This window comes from Tenrec ecaudatus, chromosome 2, assembly GCF_050624435.1.
Source record: "Tenrec ecaudatus isolate mTenEca1 chromosome 2, mTenEca1.hap1, whole genome shotgun sequence".
Lineage (NCBI taxonomy): Eukaryota > Metazoa > Chordata > Mammalia > Afrosoricida > Tenrecidae > Tenrec > Tenrec ecaudatus.
The window spans coordinates 125,656,975-125,671,319 of NC_134531.1; the positions used below are offsets into that span (position 1 = coordinate 125,656,975).

At 45.1% G+C, this 14,345-nt stretch overlaps 1 protein-coding gene across 1 annotated transcript; it reads left to right on the forward strand.

The window, feature by feature from the left end:
* Positions 1–1,696: 1,696 nt before the first annotated feature.
* On the forward strand, positions 1,697–3,747 carry ZNF474 (zinc finger protein 474). Its single transcript, XM_075543091.1, has one exon. It carries the CDS (start codon positions 1,697–1,699, stop codon positions 2,723–2,725), a length of 1,029 nt encoding a protein of 342 aa, XP_075399206.1. The 3' UTR covers positions 2,726–3,747.
* The last annotated feature ends 10,598 nt before the right edge of the window (positions 3,748–14,345 follow it).

Below are 14,345 nucleotides of genomic sequence, written 5' to 3' on the forward strand. Positions count from 1 at the left end.
CTTTGGACCACTCGAAAGAGGTGTTTTTCCAGCAGATTTGTCCAGATGAAATACACTTTTTGAATTTTGTTACTACTACTTTCATGTGTGTTGATTATGGATCTAAGTAAAATGAAATTCTTGACAACTTCAATGATCTCCAGTGATCTTGGTGTTCCGTATGGGTCCAGTTGTGAGGATTTTTGTTTTCTTTATGTTAAGGTGCAATCCATGCTAAAGGCTATAGCATCGTCAGCAAGTGCTCAAGTCTACCTCTGTATCACAAAGTAACACTGTGTCGCCGGTGAATCAAAAGCTGTTAATGAGCCTTCCTCCCATTTTGCTGCTTCCTTCTTCTTTAGATAGTCTGTGAGGAAGAACCTGGCAGTCTACTTCTGAAAAAAAAAATGCTGAGGAAAAACTTTCTGGATAATAATGGAATGTTGTCTTGGTAGAATTTCCAAAAGGCCAAAGCTCCTTTGGCTTCTGCTCATAGTGAGATCTTACCAACCCTTTCTTCTGGTTTGTTTGAGAATCAAGCTCTCATGTTTTGTTGCTGTGTTTTCATTTTTCACATAAAAGAAGATCAGAAGACAAAACACATGTGAGTAGCACTGAGAAAATGAACAGAACACTCAAAAAAGAACGCATCAAGCATAAACTTTGACGGTTTCCCCGGAAAGAGCTACAGCGATTACACAAGAAAGGGACGAGGTTTGCGTTTCATTTGCTGCTTGAGAATGAAGGCTAGAAGTAGTGACACCCTGCTTTTGTAAGAAGAAACCGGAACTACATCGTGCGCTATGTGTGAATTATCCCTTCCTCATCGTTCTCATGGTAACATCTAGAACACTCCCCAGAGTAACGCAACCGTATTACTTCTTCTGAAAGGGTTCTGACACTCAGGTCCACGAACCGGAAGGAAGTCTGACATAGTCTCAAAACTTATACCATAACTAAAATATTTGATAAATTTTTTCAATAAAATTGGTTTCATTAATAACAGTAAGCATTTTATTGCTTTGCATTTAAGAATACCAGTCAGAGAAAACATCCACAGGCTTTGTGGAAAGGCTAAAAGTACCATGACACTAAAAATTGTTAAGAATCCTTGCTGTGGTGGGATTTTTTATTTTTTTTCAGAGTGCAGGATGTCATTTTACATGTCTTGGTCTCATTAATTCTCACAATTCTTAGTACTCCTTTGAATGGTCTCGAACTGTCGGCTTGTGCTAAGTCCCTAGGACATGCGCACGGAAGCTGTCCTTTGGGCAGAGCATTGCATTCAACATGGTAACCGGGCATTTCATAATGAACACCGTCTCTCTTCTAAGGAATGCAACATTTATTGAAACAAATCACATTGCCCTTTTCCTATTTATTGTGCTAGCCCAAGAGGACACCAGGTCAAATAAAAAGCAATCACTCCGAGACCCTCAGCTTATAGTCTAGTGTCAACATGTGTGCGTGTAATAATGTCTTGATTTATGTTTTCCCCTTGCAGATCTTGGAGGCATCAGAAGTTTAATGGGCCTTTCCAGCATTCCAGACTGCTGCCATGCAATGACGCACTGAGTCAGAGTCTGGGGGTCTAAAGGTACTGGCAACAACGTGGAACCCCCGGACAGCCAACCCCACTTACATTCATTCCAAACACAAGCCCAAACTGAGCCTGGCCAGAAGTCAGAGCAAGCACTAGAGAAAGATTTCTTTGTGGATGGAAAGAGGAAAAGAGAAGAGGGCTGCTAATAAATTGCAACAAACTTTTCGTCATTCTAAAGAGCCCACCTTTCTTATCAACCAAGCCATCCTGTCTAGTGACCCTCCTAGCGGTTTACCCGCCACGCAGAGTGCTGTACTTGCTGACCAGGTCAAGGTAAACGCTCACAGAAGCAGACCGGGAACTGTGCTACTAGCTAGAGGCTCACGCAGGAGAGCTATGGCCGAAGGGCCTTTCAGCCCACCAGTGATCCCATCCCGAAGGCCTGCATTCAGAGTCTGCTATGTCTGTGGCCGAGAGTTTGGGTCGCAGTCACTTGCCATCCATGAGCCCCAGTGCTTGGAGAAGTGGCGGCTGGAAAACAGCAAGTTGCCCAAACACCTGAGGAGGCCCGAGCCCTCTAAGCCACAGCCTCTCAGCGGAAGCGGATCCTCCAGTCTTCAGGCCGCCAACGAAGCAGCTTTCCAGAGCGCGCAGGCGCAGCTGCTGCCCTGTGAAGCCTGTGGTCGCACGTTCTTGCCAGATCGGCTGCTGGTGCACCAGAGAAGCTGTAAGCCAAAAGGCGAGGGTCCCAGGGCGCCAAACCCCAACAGCTCGGATGACCCTACCAGCCCCAGGAAAGCGCCGCGACCACGGACGGTCATCTGCTACATCTGTGGCCGGGAATTTGGCACCCTGTCCCTCCCAATTCATGTGCCCCAATGCCTGGAAAAATGGAAAATAGAAAATGACCGCCTTCCCAGGGAGTTCCGCAGGCCACTCCCACAGAAGCCCCCATCTCTTTCAACGGGACAGTCCAACCAAGAGGGCACAAGTCCAGCTCAGCTCGTGCCCTGCCCACATTGTGGCCGGACCTTCGCTGCACACCGCCTTCTAGTGCATCAGCGAAGCTGTAAAGCTCAACCTCGTGGGCCGAAAGATGTCACCGAGGGGAGCAAAGGGGCCCCAAACGTGCCTGCTTCTTCCAAGCAGGAAAGGACCATGGCAGCACCCACTGTGTCTGAGAAGGTAATTCGTGGCACCTAAGATGCACTGGTTGGATCTTGGAGTATCTTCTGCCTCCAGGGAACTGAGGGAGCACTGTCCCCGACTCAGCCACCTCATCTGTAGGATGTCTTCTTCCAATGGATTCTTTCTGCCTCAATGCAGCCTGTTCAAGTTGATCCTCTGTAGGACTCCAGGGGCTTGACCTCTCTTAACGGAGTAGGTCTAAGAGCATCCTGGCCTGATTGGTTTATATTGGTTTCGGCCGCAAAAAAAGAGCAAGACACGGACTTCTTTCTTTCCTGACCCTCATACGGCGAATCCCCAGGAGAGAGTGTTTTTGGCAATGACTCAGTAATGCTGTGTCTACATGGTAGAGATATAATTCCCATTCCAACAGCCAATATTTATTGCCTGTTTGTTTTCGTCATCTACTTTAGGAATTCGTTTTTGGCAATGCCGGGCTAGGTTGAGTTTATCTTACTGAAACAGAATCTGTGTCAGAAACCCCAGGTGACTTTAGCAGCAATTAAACCGGAGCACGGTCAGAAAGACACGTATAATTCCCGAAACTAGACCATGTTTTCTTTAAACACTTGGCTTACTTAACTGAGGTATTAACCCGCGGGCAGCCACCGGCACAACTAAGGGTTAGGGTCCCGGTGTGGGCAGGTCCTGCGTTTGCTTCGCTGCTGCTCCGCAGCCTGTGCCCGAGTTGAACTCCAGGCCTTAGACCCCATCTTGAGACATCCCAAAAAATGGCTTTATGTGTCTTTAACTTATAAAGTGAAGTGTTTGGGGGCCTTTATTGAAAATATCAGCATGCACACAGGATTAAGGGAAGGAGTCTCTTGAAGGGACTCCCTGCAGACAAGGCCCAGTCAAGGCTCTTTGGTTTTGTCCATTAAAACAGAGGCTTAAGTAGGCTGCCTTGGGTCACATCTCATAGGCGGTGATGTCTTGAGAAGCAGGGGACACAAATGCCTTTTTTATTTCTGCTTGCTACTTGAAGTGTCTATCCTGTGAGAGGGAATCTTTTGAATGGACCCTTTAAGGACACTAAGGTTATACAATTGATTATAAAAGATAAAAACAGGGATTTGGTGGCGGGGGGCGGGGCACATCTATTTTTAATGCAGTTTTCCTTGTTTATTTTTAAAATTCCTTTTTGGGGGGGCAGGGAGTGTTTAGACCAGTTTCCTAACTTCCATGTTTAGACTGAGATGATTGTGGACTTACTGGTTTATCAGATTCCAAGACAATGATTCTGAAGCTGAAGAATCAGACTAACAGATGCTGGGCAAATTTTCCGATGAACGTCGAAGAAAGAACAACTAATTGTCTTGCCTAACAAAACCCCAAACTCTTCAGTGCGGCATAGGCTGCAAGCCGGTCTCGTAAACATGATCTGTTTTTCCCATCTTCTAGCTGTTGTTTTCCTTCCAAAACGTGTGGGGTCTGGATCCAGAGAGCAAAAGAATCCGTGTCTCTGGACTACAAATCAGAAACTCCATTCACGTTTGATCCCCAGCCCTGTTTTATTTAGTTATTTTATTTTATTAATTGCATGCATTCACTTCAAATGTTCTCAATGCAGATCTGGAGGCAGGGAGGAGTGTGGGCAGGACTCTGTGCTTGTTGTTCTAACACATACTTTGTGCTCCGACAGAGGAGCGAGCCAACGGGCTAAGCACAGTGTGTTCTTACTCTAGTCATGGCGGCGGGGAGGCTGGCCTGGACCACGGGTCACATAAGACACCTTCCTGACTCACCCCTTTGTCCGGAGAGGCCAGATCAGGGTGGAGAAAGCCATCAGAATAAAGGCCTTTGGACCTCTTGCTCCCACAGCCCTGCGCCAGACCTGGAAACAGGCATGGCAGTGGGAAGTGGGCACTACTGCTGTCAGAGGTGCACCGGCAGGTTGGGGGACCACACAGGCTTCTCCTTAGGGCATAGAAAGGTCATCCAACACAGGGTCTCGAGAGCTGCCAGATTTAAAGCAAATTCCGGTTAATTAAAATACAGAGCAGCGTAGGCTTCTGGGAGAAGACAGTTGTTAATCCACAGTGTTTCCTGATAAAAGCCATTTCTGGGTAGTGGAGTTTTCTTTCCTGGTTATGATTCCATGAGGTCTATTGACTCGCCCCCACCCCCACCCCCGCCACCCCACACACCCCTTTATATCATTTTAGATGGATATAGTACAGGGCGTCACTCCTTTTCCACCAAGAGCACCCGGATCATTACATTCTCAAGTTCGTAGCTGTAACAGCTGATTTGGGCTGACTGGGGTCAACGTGCACTCCTTTGTACAACGCAGTGTCTGCTTAGTCCTGCGCGTCATCAGTGTAGAGCAGCTTCCCGCTAGAGCCCGTGATCTGACTTCAGAGTAGAATCCAACATCTCGCCCCATGTTTCCAAAAGCCTGACTCTCAAAATTTACCTGGTTGGTGCTGAGAACACCACAGCGTCACCCCCCTTTCTACAGGATTCACATCGATTCCATTCTTCAAGTTGTACGAACATTCTCCCCCTCCCTTTCTGAGTTGTTCTTCCTGTGTTAAATTCACTCTTTTTCTCCAAGGATCTTATCTAATTGTTTGGGCTAATGTTAATTTAATCACATATACACAGTTTTTAAGAAAGTCGAATGATCAAGGCAGATGCTTTTTATTAGCCAAGCCTATTGTTTGGTTTGACAAAGATTTCCAGGGGTATGTTTTTGGTTTAGGAATTAAAAGGCTATCTCTGAGCAATCATTTGACCCACCTCTCATAGGTGCAGACCGTGAATAGTCCATGAACCTTTGAGATTCTGTTCTGTCAGGATTCTTGTGCAGATTCTCTGATCTAAATGTTCACTGCTGGAAGCCAGGCCCTATTCAATTATGGTCTCAGCAAAGAAGGCAGTTAATCATAAAAGCAACAGCGCACACTTTCCATTTCTTCTTCCTAGTCCAGATTCTCCTCCTCGTCTTGTTGATGCCGTTGAGTAGAGGTCAAGGTTCAAACCTTAGAAGGGCAATTGCAAGCTTTGAGGCCCCCGGTGCTGCACAACGGAGTAGGAGGTATAACAGGCAACCTGCTAGTAGATGAATTCTTTGACACTGACCTCCAAGCCAAGGAACCATTTCTCAGGGTCCTGGTTGTACATTAGCAATCTCGGGAGCTACTTGTGTGTGTGCCATTATTGAAAATATATCCATGAAAAAAATGTTTGCTGAGTCCACTCTTTATTGGTGTGCTACTTATTGACAGCAGTTACAATCATTGGCTGTGCACCCTTAATCAATGTGATTTTTCCACCACTGTTAAACTCTTTTTTTCCCCCAACCTCCAGCTCTCCTCTTCCCTGTAACAACTAATAAATTGGTCTCAAATAGATACCTTTTCTTTGTTTTTTATGTAAACGAGATCAGACAATATTTGTTCTTTTGTCATTGATTTATGTTTTACTCAGTGTAATGGCTTCAAGTTTATCCATTTTGTATCACACATCAAGACTTCATTTTATCTACTGACTGTGTAGTATCCCATTCTACATATGTATCCTATTTTGTTTTTACATTCACCCTGCTGGCTAGTAAAATCTTATAGTGAATTCTGCTGAGGGAAATGCAAACGTAAGTCAAAAGTATTGCTACCAGTCTTCTGGATTATACCGATGGAGTTTATTCCAAGCAACATATGTTTAAACATGTCTCTGCCCTCAGTGGATGGTGCAGACCAGTTCTCTAAGTACTTCAGTTCTCTTGGTCGCATGCAAGGGACCTCAGAAAAAGAGCTTCACTCAAAACAAAGCCTCCTGAGGGGACCAGCGGAGCTAGTTAAATTCAAGATGGAGAGATCAGCTCAGATGGCTCTGAAAGATCTTTTTTTGGATTCCAAAGCAGGCTCTGCATAGAATTTCTCTAAAGACATAAGAAAATCATGGGGATTTAGCATGAAGAAGTTTTTAAAAAATTGAACACTCTATTGGTGAGCAAAAGGCTAGGAGAGTTTTGTAAGAGGAAAACATTTTTTTCATCACAACAGTTTCCTGTTCCTTTCTCCAGGGTAGCAAGGGCTGTCCTTTGAGAATTTTGTTTGGAAACTTGCTCAATTCACCCTACAACCCCAATCTTACTCTTTCAGACTTTTTGATTCCCCAACTCCAAGAACATTGAAAAGGAAGATAATTTTAGTCCCTCAAGGATGGATGCCCAAACTGCCCTATGGATGTGATGAAATAGAAGAGTGTAGAATATTTTAGCAGAAGCATTGGAGCGATGAAAACATGCCTTCAGAAGCGTATAGGTCTCAATGGGGAGGTTACGTTGAGAAACAATCGCTTCCAATTTAAGTAATTTTTGTTTGTTTAATAAAGGTTTCTATGATCATGTATCCATACATTTGACTTACACTCTTGTTTTCAGAGCCTAGTCATGTACTTGGAAAACAATGCACTGTATTTGGGTGACAATGAATTACTCTGCTTGGAATGTTCCTTCAACACAGATTGGCCCAACTCCTTTATGACACAATTTTTCCTGTTCACTTTCAGTCAAATCTAGGCACATAGACATGTTGCTGAGAGAAGTTCACCTCCAGGACCTGGGGGGGGGCATTTTGCTGCTGTTCCGCTTTGCTCTCGAACCACTGCAGGAGCTTGAGTCACCCACATTGCTTCTCATCTGATAGGCTGATGCTGTTCACATTGGATCGTTCACCTTACTTCTCATCCGATAGGACTAAATGCATGTGGTTATTTTTTAATCTCACTAAAAAGTTGTGTAGGACCCTGAACTTGAACACACCCGTGTCCAATAGATCCTTTGGATGTCCTTTCTCAGATCCTCACTGTATATTTCTACTTGGAAGCTATGGCTACCCTGGGCTTGCTCACCATCATCTGTGGAATGAGCATCAGCACATTCCCTTTCTTTCTTGAGGAGGAGAAGACTTCATAATCAATATCTAATAGGGCAAGATTTTAAAGCTAGTGTTAACCCCATACAAGATTTTAACTTATCCTATGGGAGATTATCATTCAAAAATTATAATTTGGCATCTATTGAATGATTCCTTTTGACGTCTACTTTAGTAAGCCCTTTCTCAAACTATGCGAAGACCATAATGGTAGAAAAAAAATTCTGATCTTGATTTTAATATAAATGAACAAACTTTAATATTTTTACTGTCAAAAATATTGCCCTTTCTAGCCCCAAACCAAACCAAGGCCACTGCCATCAAGCTGATTCTGACGCTCAGCACTCTACAGCACAAAGTACAAGGGCCCCTGTGGGTGTCTGAGACGAGCATCTTTATAGAGGAGAAAGCCCCATCTTTCGACCAAGTGCAGCTGATTTCAAACTGCTGACCTTGCCGTGCCCTGGTTACCCACACGACCACCAGGGCGCCTGCTCTTTGGCTTTGGGGGGAGGCTAACTAGAACACAGAGTGACTAGTTAATTCAACATAGCTGTGAGCCAAAATTAAGCCTTTGTCTGATTAACTTCAACCAATCAGACAATGCTGGGGGACATTTTCTTAAGCTTTTACTTGGAACATATGAAATGCCATCCTAAGCATCCTACCCTACATTATTTTTTGAGGGAAACGACCTATTCTATAAGGGATGATCAGTCTCTCGGCGTGCAGCTAAAAGACACCCCCCTCCCACCACCACCACCCTTTGAGCTAAAGCCCCATCAGATGCTCATCTCGCATCTGGTGCTGCCATCTGGTGTTTCTTTTGAAAGCAATTTTCAAAATTGCACGCTCACCAGGAGCGTGGCCTCTCTCTCTTGTTAGCGATGCGCTCGATTGCTGCAGCCACCAGCTCTGCAGGAGTGTGGATGGATACGTTTGCGTGAATGCTGTGCCGTGGCCAAGCCCTCTTTCTTTAAGGGTACCATTCTCAGCGAAAGGTCACAACCCAAATAACAGCCACAACCAAAAAGACTCCACGGGCAGACTATTTTTGTTTTTGCATGTGCATCTGTTGATGAAGAAGAATTTAGAGTTTAGTGCAAGACAGAGGAGGGAGAGAAGTTTTATTGAGAACCTTTACAGTGGGCACGGAATATGTCCTATCCTATTTTAATCTTAACAATATTACTGTGAGATCTATAGTGCATTCATTTTTCAGGCCCATGGTAACCACTACATACTGGACCACCTGAGGATAGAAAGTTGTTTTCTTATCGGCAATGGAGGCTAGAAACCGTAATCACGGCATCAGCAGGGTGGGTTCCATCTGGAGGGTCTCAGGGAAACGCTGCTCCTTGGCTCGACTAGCTTCCAGAGTCACCAGCAATCCCCAGCATCCCCTGGCTGGCAGCTGTATTTCTTTCTTCCTTACTTTCTTTCTTCCTTCCTTCCTTCCTTCCTTCCTTCCTTCCTTCCTTCCTTTTCTCCTCCTCCTCCTCCTCCTCCTCCTCCTCCTCCTCCTCCTCCTCCTTCTTCTTCTTCTTCTTCTTCTTCTTCTTCTTCTAAAAATCATTTTATTGGGTGCTCTTACAGCTCTTATAACATTGCATACATCAGTTGTATCAAGCATATTTGTACATATGTTTCTATCATCATTTCCAAAACATTTTCTACTTGAGCTCTAGGTATCAGCTCCTCTTTTCCTCTCTCCCTCTTGTACCCTCCCACCCGCATTTATCCTTGATCAATTATATATAGTTATTTCATATCTTACACCATCCGTTGTCTCTTCACCCACATTTATTTTATTTGTCCCCTTTGGGGGGCTATTAATCCAATTTTGTGATGGGTTCCCCTTTTCTCACCCTTCCCCCTCCCTGACCATTACCCTACCCTCATGATATTGCTAGTTTCATTACTGTTCCTGAGGGGTTTATCTGTCCTGAATCCCATGTATGGAGAGCTCTTATCTGCACGCGTGTGTGTTCTCTGGTGGAGGCAGAGTTGTAAGCTAGAAGTGGGTCATGGTACTGGGGGTGGGGGTGGGGGGGGAGGAAGCGTTCAGGAACTAGAGGAATGATGTGCGACCCATCAGTGTTTCCTTCACTATCTGTCTCCGTTGTCACACAGTGTTTGTTCTATGCGTCTACGTCTTCCCTGCCCTTCTTATAAGGACACCAGCCCAGTCAAGTCATATTAGGGTCCACCCTAATAACCTCATTAAACTTAACTGTACCTGAAAAAAAATCTTATTTGGTAATAAGGTCAAGAAGGTCCAGGAATTAGAATTTCAACATATCTTTTGAGGGGAGATGATCCAACCCATAATGGATATTTTTCCCCTTAGCTTCCAAATGAGAAGACTTTGATTCCAACAAGTTAAGAAATTTGCCAAAGTCCCAGCGGGTGTGGTGGTAGGTACCAGAACCTTCTGTTTCATTAAAGCATCCCCTGTTTCTCTATGTCACTTTGGGGCGTGAGGGGCACCGGCGGCATGGACACGATTCAACAAAGCATTATGACTAGTCAGTCAAGCTGTGGGTGTTACCAAGCACTGGACTAAGCACTAAATCCACAACCATGAAAAGCATGTAGGTAGACTTCTTGATCCATGGTGTTATATAGTCCTACGAAGAAACTTACATGGATAAATAAATATGAGGGCACTTCAAACCATCCATGGAAAAGTTCTTTTATCTTTTCACTCACCTTTTCCATGAACTTAAAAAAATCATTTTATTGGGGGCTCTCACAGCTCTCATAACATTCTATACACCAATTGTTTCAAGCATATTTGTACTTACGTTGCCAACAACATTTTATAAACATGTACTTTCTTTTTGAGCCCTTGGTAACAGCTCCTCCCCCCGCCCTCCTTCCCCACCTCCTTCCCTCATCACCCCTTGATAGCATAAATTATTGTTGTTTTCATGTCTTGCTCAGACCTCTGTCTCCATTCACCGACATGTCTTCTGTTTGTTCCCCTGGTGGTGGGGTTATGTGTCAATCTTTGCAATCGGTCCCCCCTTCCTCCTCTACTCCCCTCACCTCCCTACCCTCCTGGCATGGCTACTCCCAATTCTTTCCGAGGGGCTTATCTGACCTGGATTCCATGTGTTGTGAGCTCTTATCTGTACCGGTGTACATGCTCCAGTCTAGCCAGCACAGAAAGGCAGGATTGGGGTCATGATAGTGGGGGGTGAGGAAGCGTCAAAGAACCAGAGAAATATTGTGTGTTTCATTGGTGCTATACTGCACCCTAGTCGACTCATCCCTTCCTTGTGACCCTTCTCTGATAGGATGTTCTATTGTCTACAGATGGGTTTTGGGTTTCTGCTCCAGCACCCCTCATTCTCAACAATGTTTTTTTGCTTGTTTGTTTTGGGTCTTCTGGTGTCTGTTACCTGATTTGGTCGACACCTCATGATCTCACATGTGGGCTTGTTGCTTCTCTGCTATATGGCTGCTTGTTTAATTTCAAGCCTTTAAGACCCCAGATGCTATATCTTTTGATAGCTGGGCACCATAAGCTTTCTTCACCACATTTGCTTATGCACCTGTTATGTCTTCAGTGATCATGTCAGAAGGGTGAGCATCATAGAATTCCAGGTTGTTAGAACAAAGTATTCTTGCATTGAGGGAAGGCTTGAGCAGAGGGCCAAAGTCCGTCCACTTCCTCAGCGTATTGCCATATAAATATATGTACCTAGGCCAATACCTCTATTTTTATGAATTAATGTATATACATAAATGCTTACGTGTGTTTAGATCTGTATGCAAAGCTTTGCTTCTTAGATCTTTCCTGTCTCATTTTGCTTTCCTTCTGCCCCACTGTCATGTTCCCCCTTTTTCTGCCTCTTATTAATTCCTCTCAGCTAGATTTCTGTTGTTCCAATACCACTGAAATCTGTAAGTCTTCACCATTGCTGCTTTTAATTCCCTAGTTGTACCCCTGTCCATGGTGGTGCTTGCTCACCCCTGCCTGCCTCCTCCTCCCCACCCCACCCCACCCCGCCCGGAACCAGTAGTCCCATTGCTTTCTCCTGGGGCTTGCTTCCCATGCATGCTTATCTTATATTCGCAGGCAAAACAATATGGAAATAATAAAAAAAGGAAAACCAAACATTGAATAAAAAAAGCTAGCCCCCAAAGAAAAAGCATGCATAATTCCAGGTCTGTCCGCTCACCTTTATGACTATCCCCCCATGGCTTTTATTGGGGGGGGGTTCCAGGAACTGCCCCTCCTAACCTGAAGGTGTTTAGTGGTTTTGCTTTGCTCTAGTTGCTAGTGTGTTATGTTCCCTTCTTGGTTCACCCCACTGTGGGTTGGTCATACTGGACACACTCCCCACCTTGTGTCCCTAGTATTGTCTTCTGACGAGGTCCGCTCCAGTGAGGGGACATCATGTCTCGAGATACTGTTGGCCCTGCAGTCCTTTCTGCGTCTTTGCAGCTCTGGGGAGGGACGTGATTCTCAGGGCTTGGTATGCCAGGATGGGGTCCAGTCTTCACTCTCTCTTTTTCTATTTTAGTTTGCTTCTGTATGGACATGGCATGCCGGCCCCTCTCCCCAACCTGTAGGTTTAGTGCTGTCCTCTGGAGCACATTATTTTTAGGGATGGGGGTGGGGGTGGGAGTGTCAGTTTGGCTCTGATTTGCCCTGCAGACCTCTCTGTTCATGAGTTGCTCCATGTGGTTACATTACCCTCAAGGTTTGGCACGCCATGGCCAGCTCTGCACTCATACTCCTGTCAATGAACTTTTTGGAGCCCCTGCATATATCATTTCAACTCAGGTTATGATAGTGAATAAGGATAGAAGGTTGGCTTTCAAGATCTTTGTTAAAGAAAACATTGCGAGGAAGTAGCATCTTGGCTGAAATACTGTGTGAAGGCATTCATCAGAAGGAAAGATGGTGGAGGGGTGGCATTCCAGCCAAGGACAGCATGTGTGAAGGCGCTGATGCACGCCTTTGCTTTGTAAAACAAGTGCAAATATGGGCGGAGCCACAGGCGCTCCAGATGAGCATGCAAATGCCCATAGTTCCTTCCTTCAGGTGTTCCACTGACATCATCATGTGATTACAACAGGAAGACCCGTTGTGAGCGAATGACGGCTTAGTCTAGAGTGGTCACACACACAGAGAGAAAGGACATTGGGCAGAGCTTCATGATAGGATGTGGAGGGGTGAATAAAATGGTCCTGCATGACTTCATAATATCTGACTTGAGCAACTGCATAAATGAAACCAAAACAAAAACTCACTGCCATCGAGTCAATGTTAACTGACAGTGAGCCCCCGTGGGTTTCTGTCATTGTTTGCCAGAGTAGAAAACCCAGTGTTTTCCCCATGAAGTTGCTGGTGATTTCAAACTGCCTGCCATGCAGATCGCAGCCCAACACGCAGCCGCTGTAGGTTGCGCCGTCTTCTAAGATGAAGAGCACCTGACGAAGGGCAGGCCTTGGAGAACACAATTCAAAGGCTTCCTTTTGTTGTTTTTGTTAGGTACCAGCCAGTCAGTTTAGACTCATAGCACACATAAGTAAAACGGAGGGAAACACTGCCAGTCCTGAACATTTTAAAATGCTGGAGCAATAGCCAAATGGATAAACTGATGTTTATTTTACTGTTGAGCAGATTCCAACCCACGCCAACACCAAATGCGTCAGGGTAGAACTGTGCTCTATAGGATTTTCACGAGCTAACTTTTTAGAAGGAGAGCCCAACCTCCCCCCCCCCCCCCGAGACAGCTCTGTGTGGATTCTAACCCCAAGCTCTTCGATGAGCAGTTGAGTGGGCTAGCCCTTTGCACAAGGCAGGGACTCCGAGTGATTACATTAAGCTGGGTGTGTGCATCTGGAATCCCCAGGAGAAGACTCCAAGAGCCAAAGGATAGGGATAAACATTGTGCATCATCAATATAAAATTGAAGTCATTGCAATGGACATAGAATTAGAAGCCCTGCAGCATTAAAACTCTCGTGGACAAGGTAGGAGAGATGAGTGGTTGGAGACAGGGAGAAATGCCTGAAGAGTTGGTACGAAGGAAGCTGAGCATAGAAAAGATGGCCACTTGCATAGGATGGAAAACACTAAGAGGGTGGGTAAGGTGATGGCGAAAAGCACCTTTTTGATTTGCCTTTGTGAGTTTTACTGAATAATCTTGGAGAGGATGCATTTAGTGTGGTAGTAGGGAAGGAATGGTGTGTGCACAGTGGAGGTGCAAAGTGAGATTGTGTTTTGAGATGTTTGGCTAAGAAGACTAGGAGAGAAATGACAAGTTGGCTAAAACTAAGAGCTACTGGATTGAGAGAGGTTTCTTTGACTATGAGAGCTTCTGGACTAGATTCGAAGGCTGACGATAGTGACCCAGTGAAAGAGGAAGGCTGACTAGGCAGGAAAGGTGAAAGGGAGAATGCAAAATCGACAGGAAGGAAAGGCCCAGGAGAGGGTGGCGAGCGCCCGTGATTCCAGGCTGTCCAATGCGGGTGAAGGAAAGTTTGTAGGACTGATGGGAAATGGGTAGGCCGATGAAGAGATATTTGTTAGCTTGCAGTTTATACTTTCTCTACCCCACAGCCCCACAGTGAAATTCCATGCAAGAGTTAATCCTATTAACCTAAAAAAAAGAGAGAGAAGTAGAAAGAGGCAGGGAGCAAAGAGTTAATTTTAAAAGCCATCTCAGTCCTTTGTTTCTGTGTGCCTTCAATTCAATCCAGCTCCTAAAACCAAGAGTAAGTCAAGATAAAAGG

What these genes read in the sequence shown, in the direction of transcription:
- ZNF474 (XM_075543091.1), top strand. Translation starts at nt 1,697, where the DNA reads ATGGAAAGAGGAAAAGAGAAGAGGGCTGCTAATAAATTGCAACAAACT.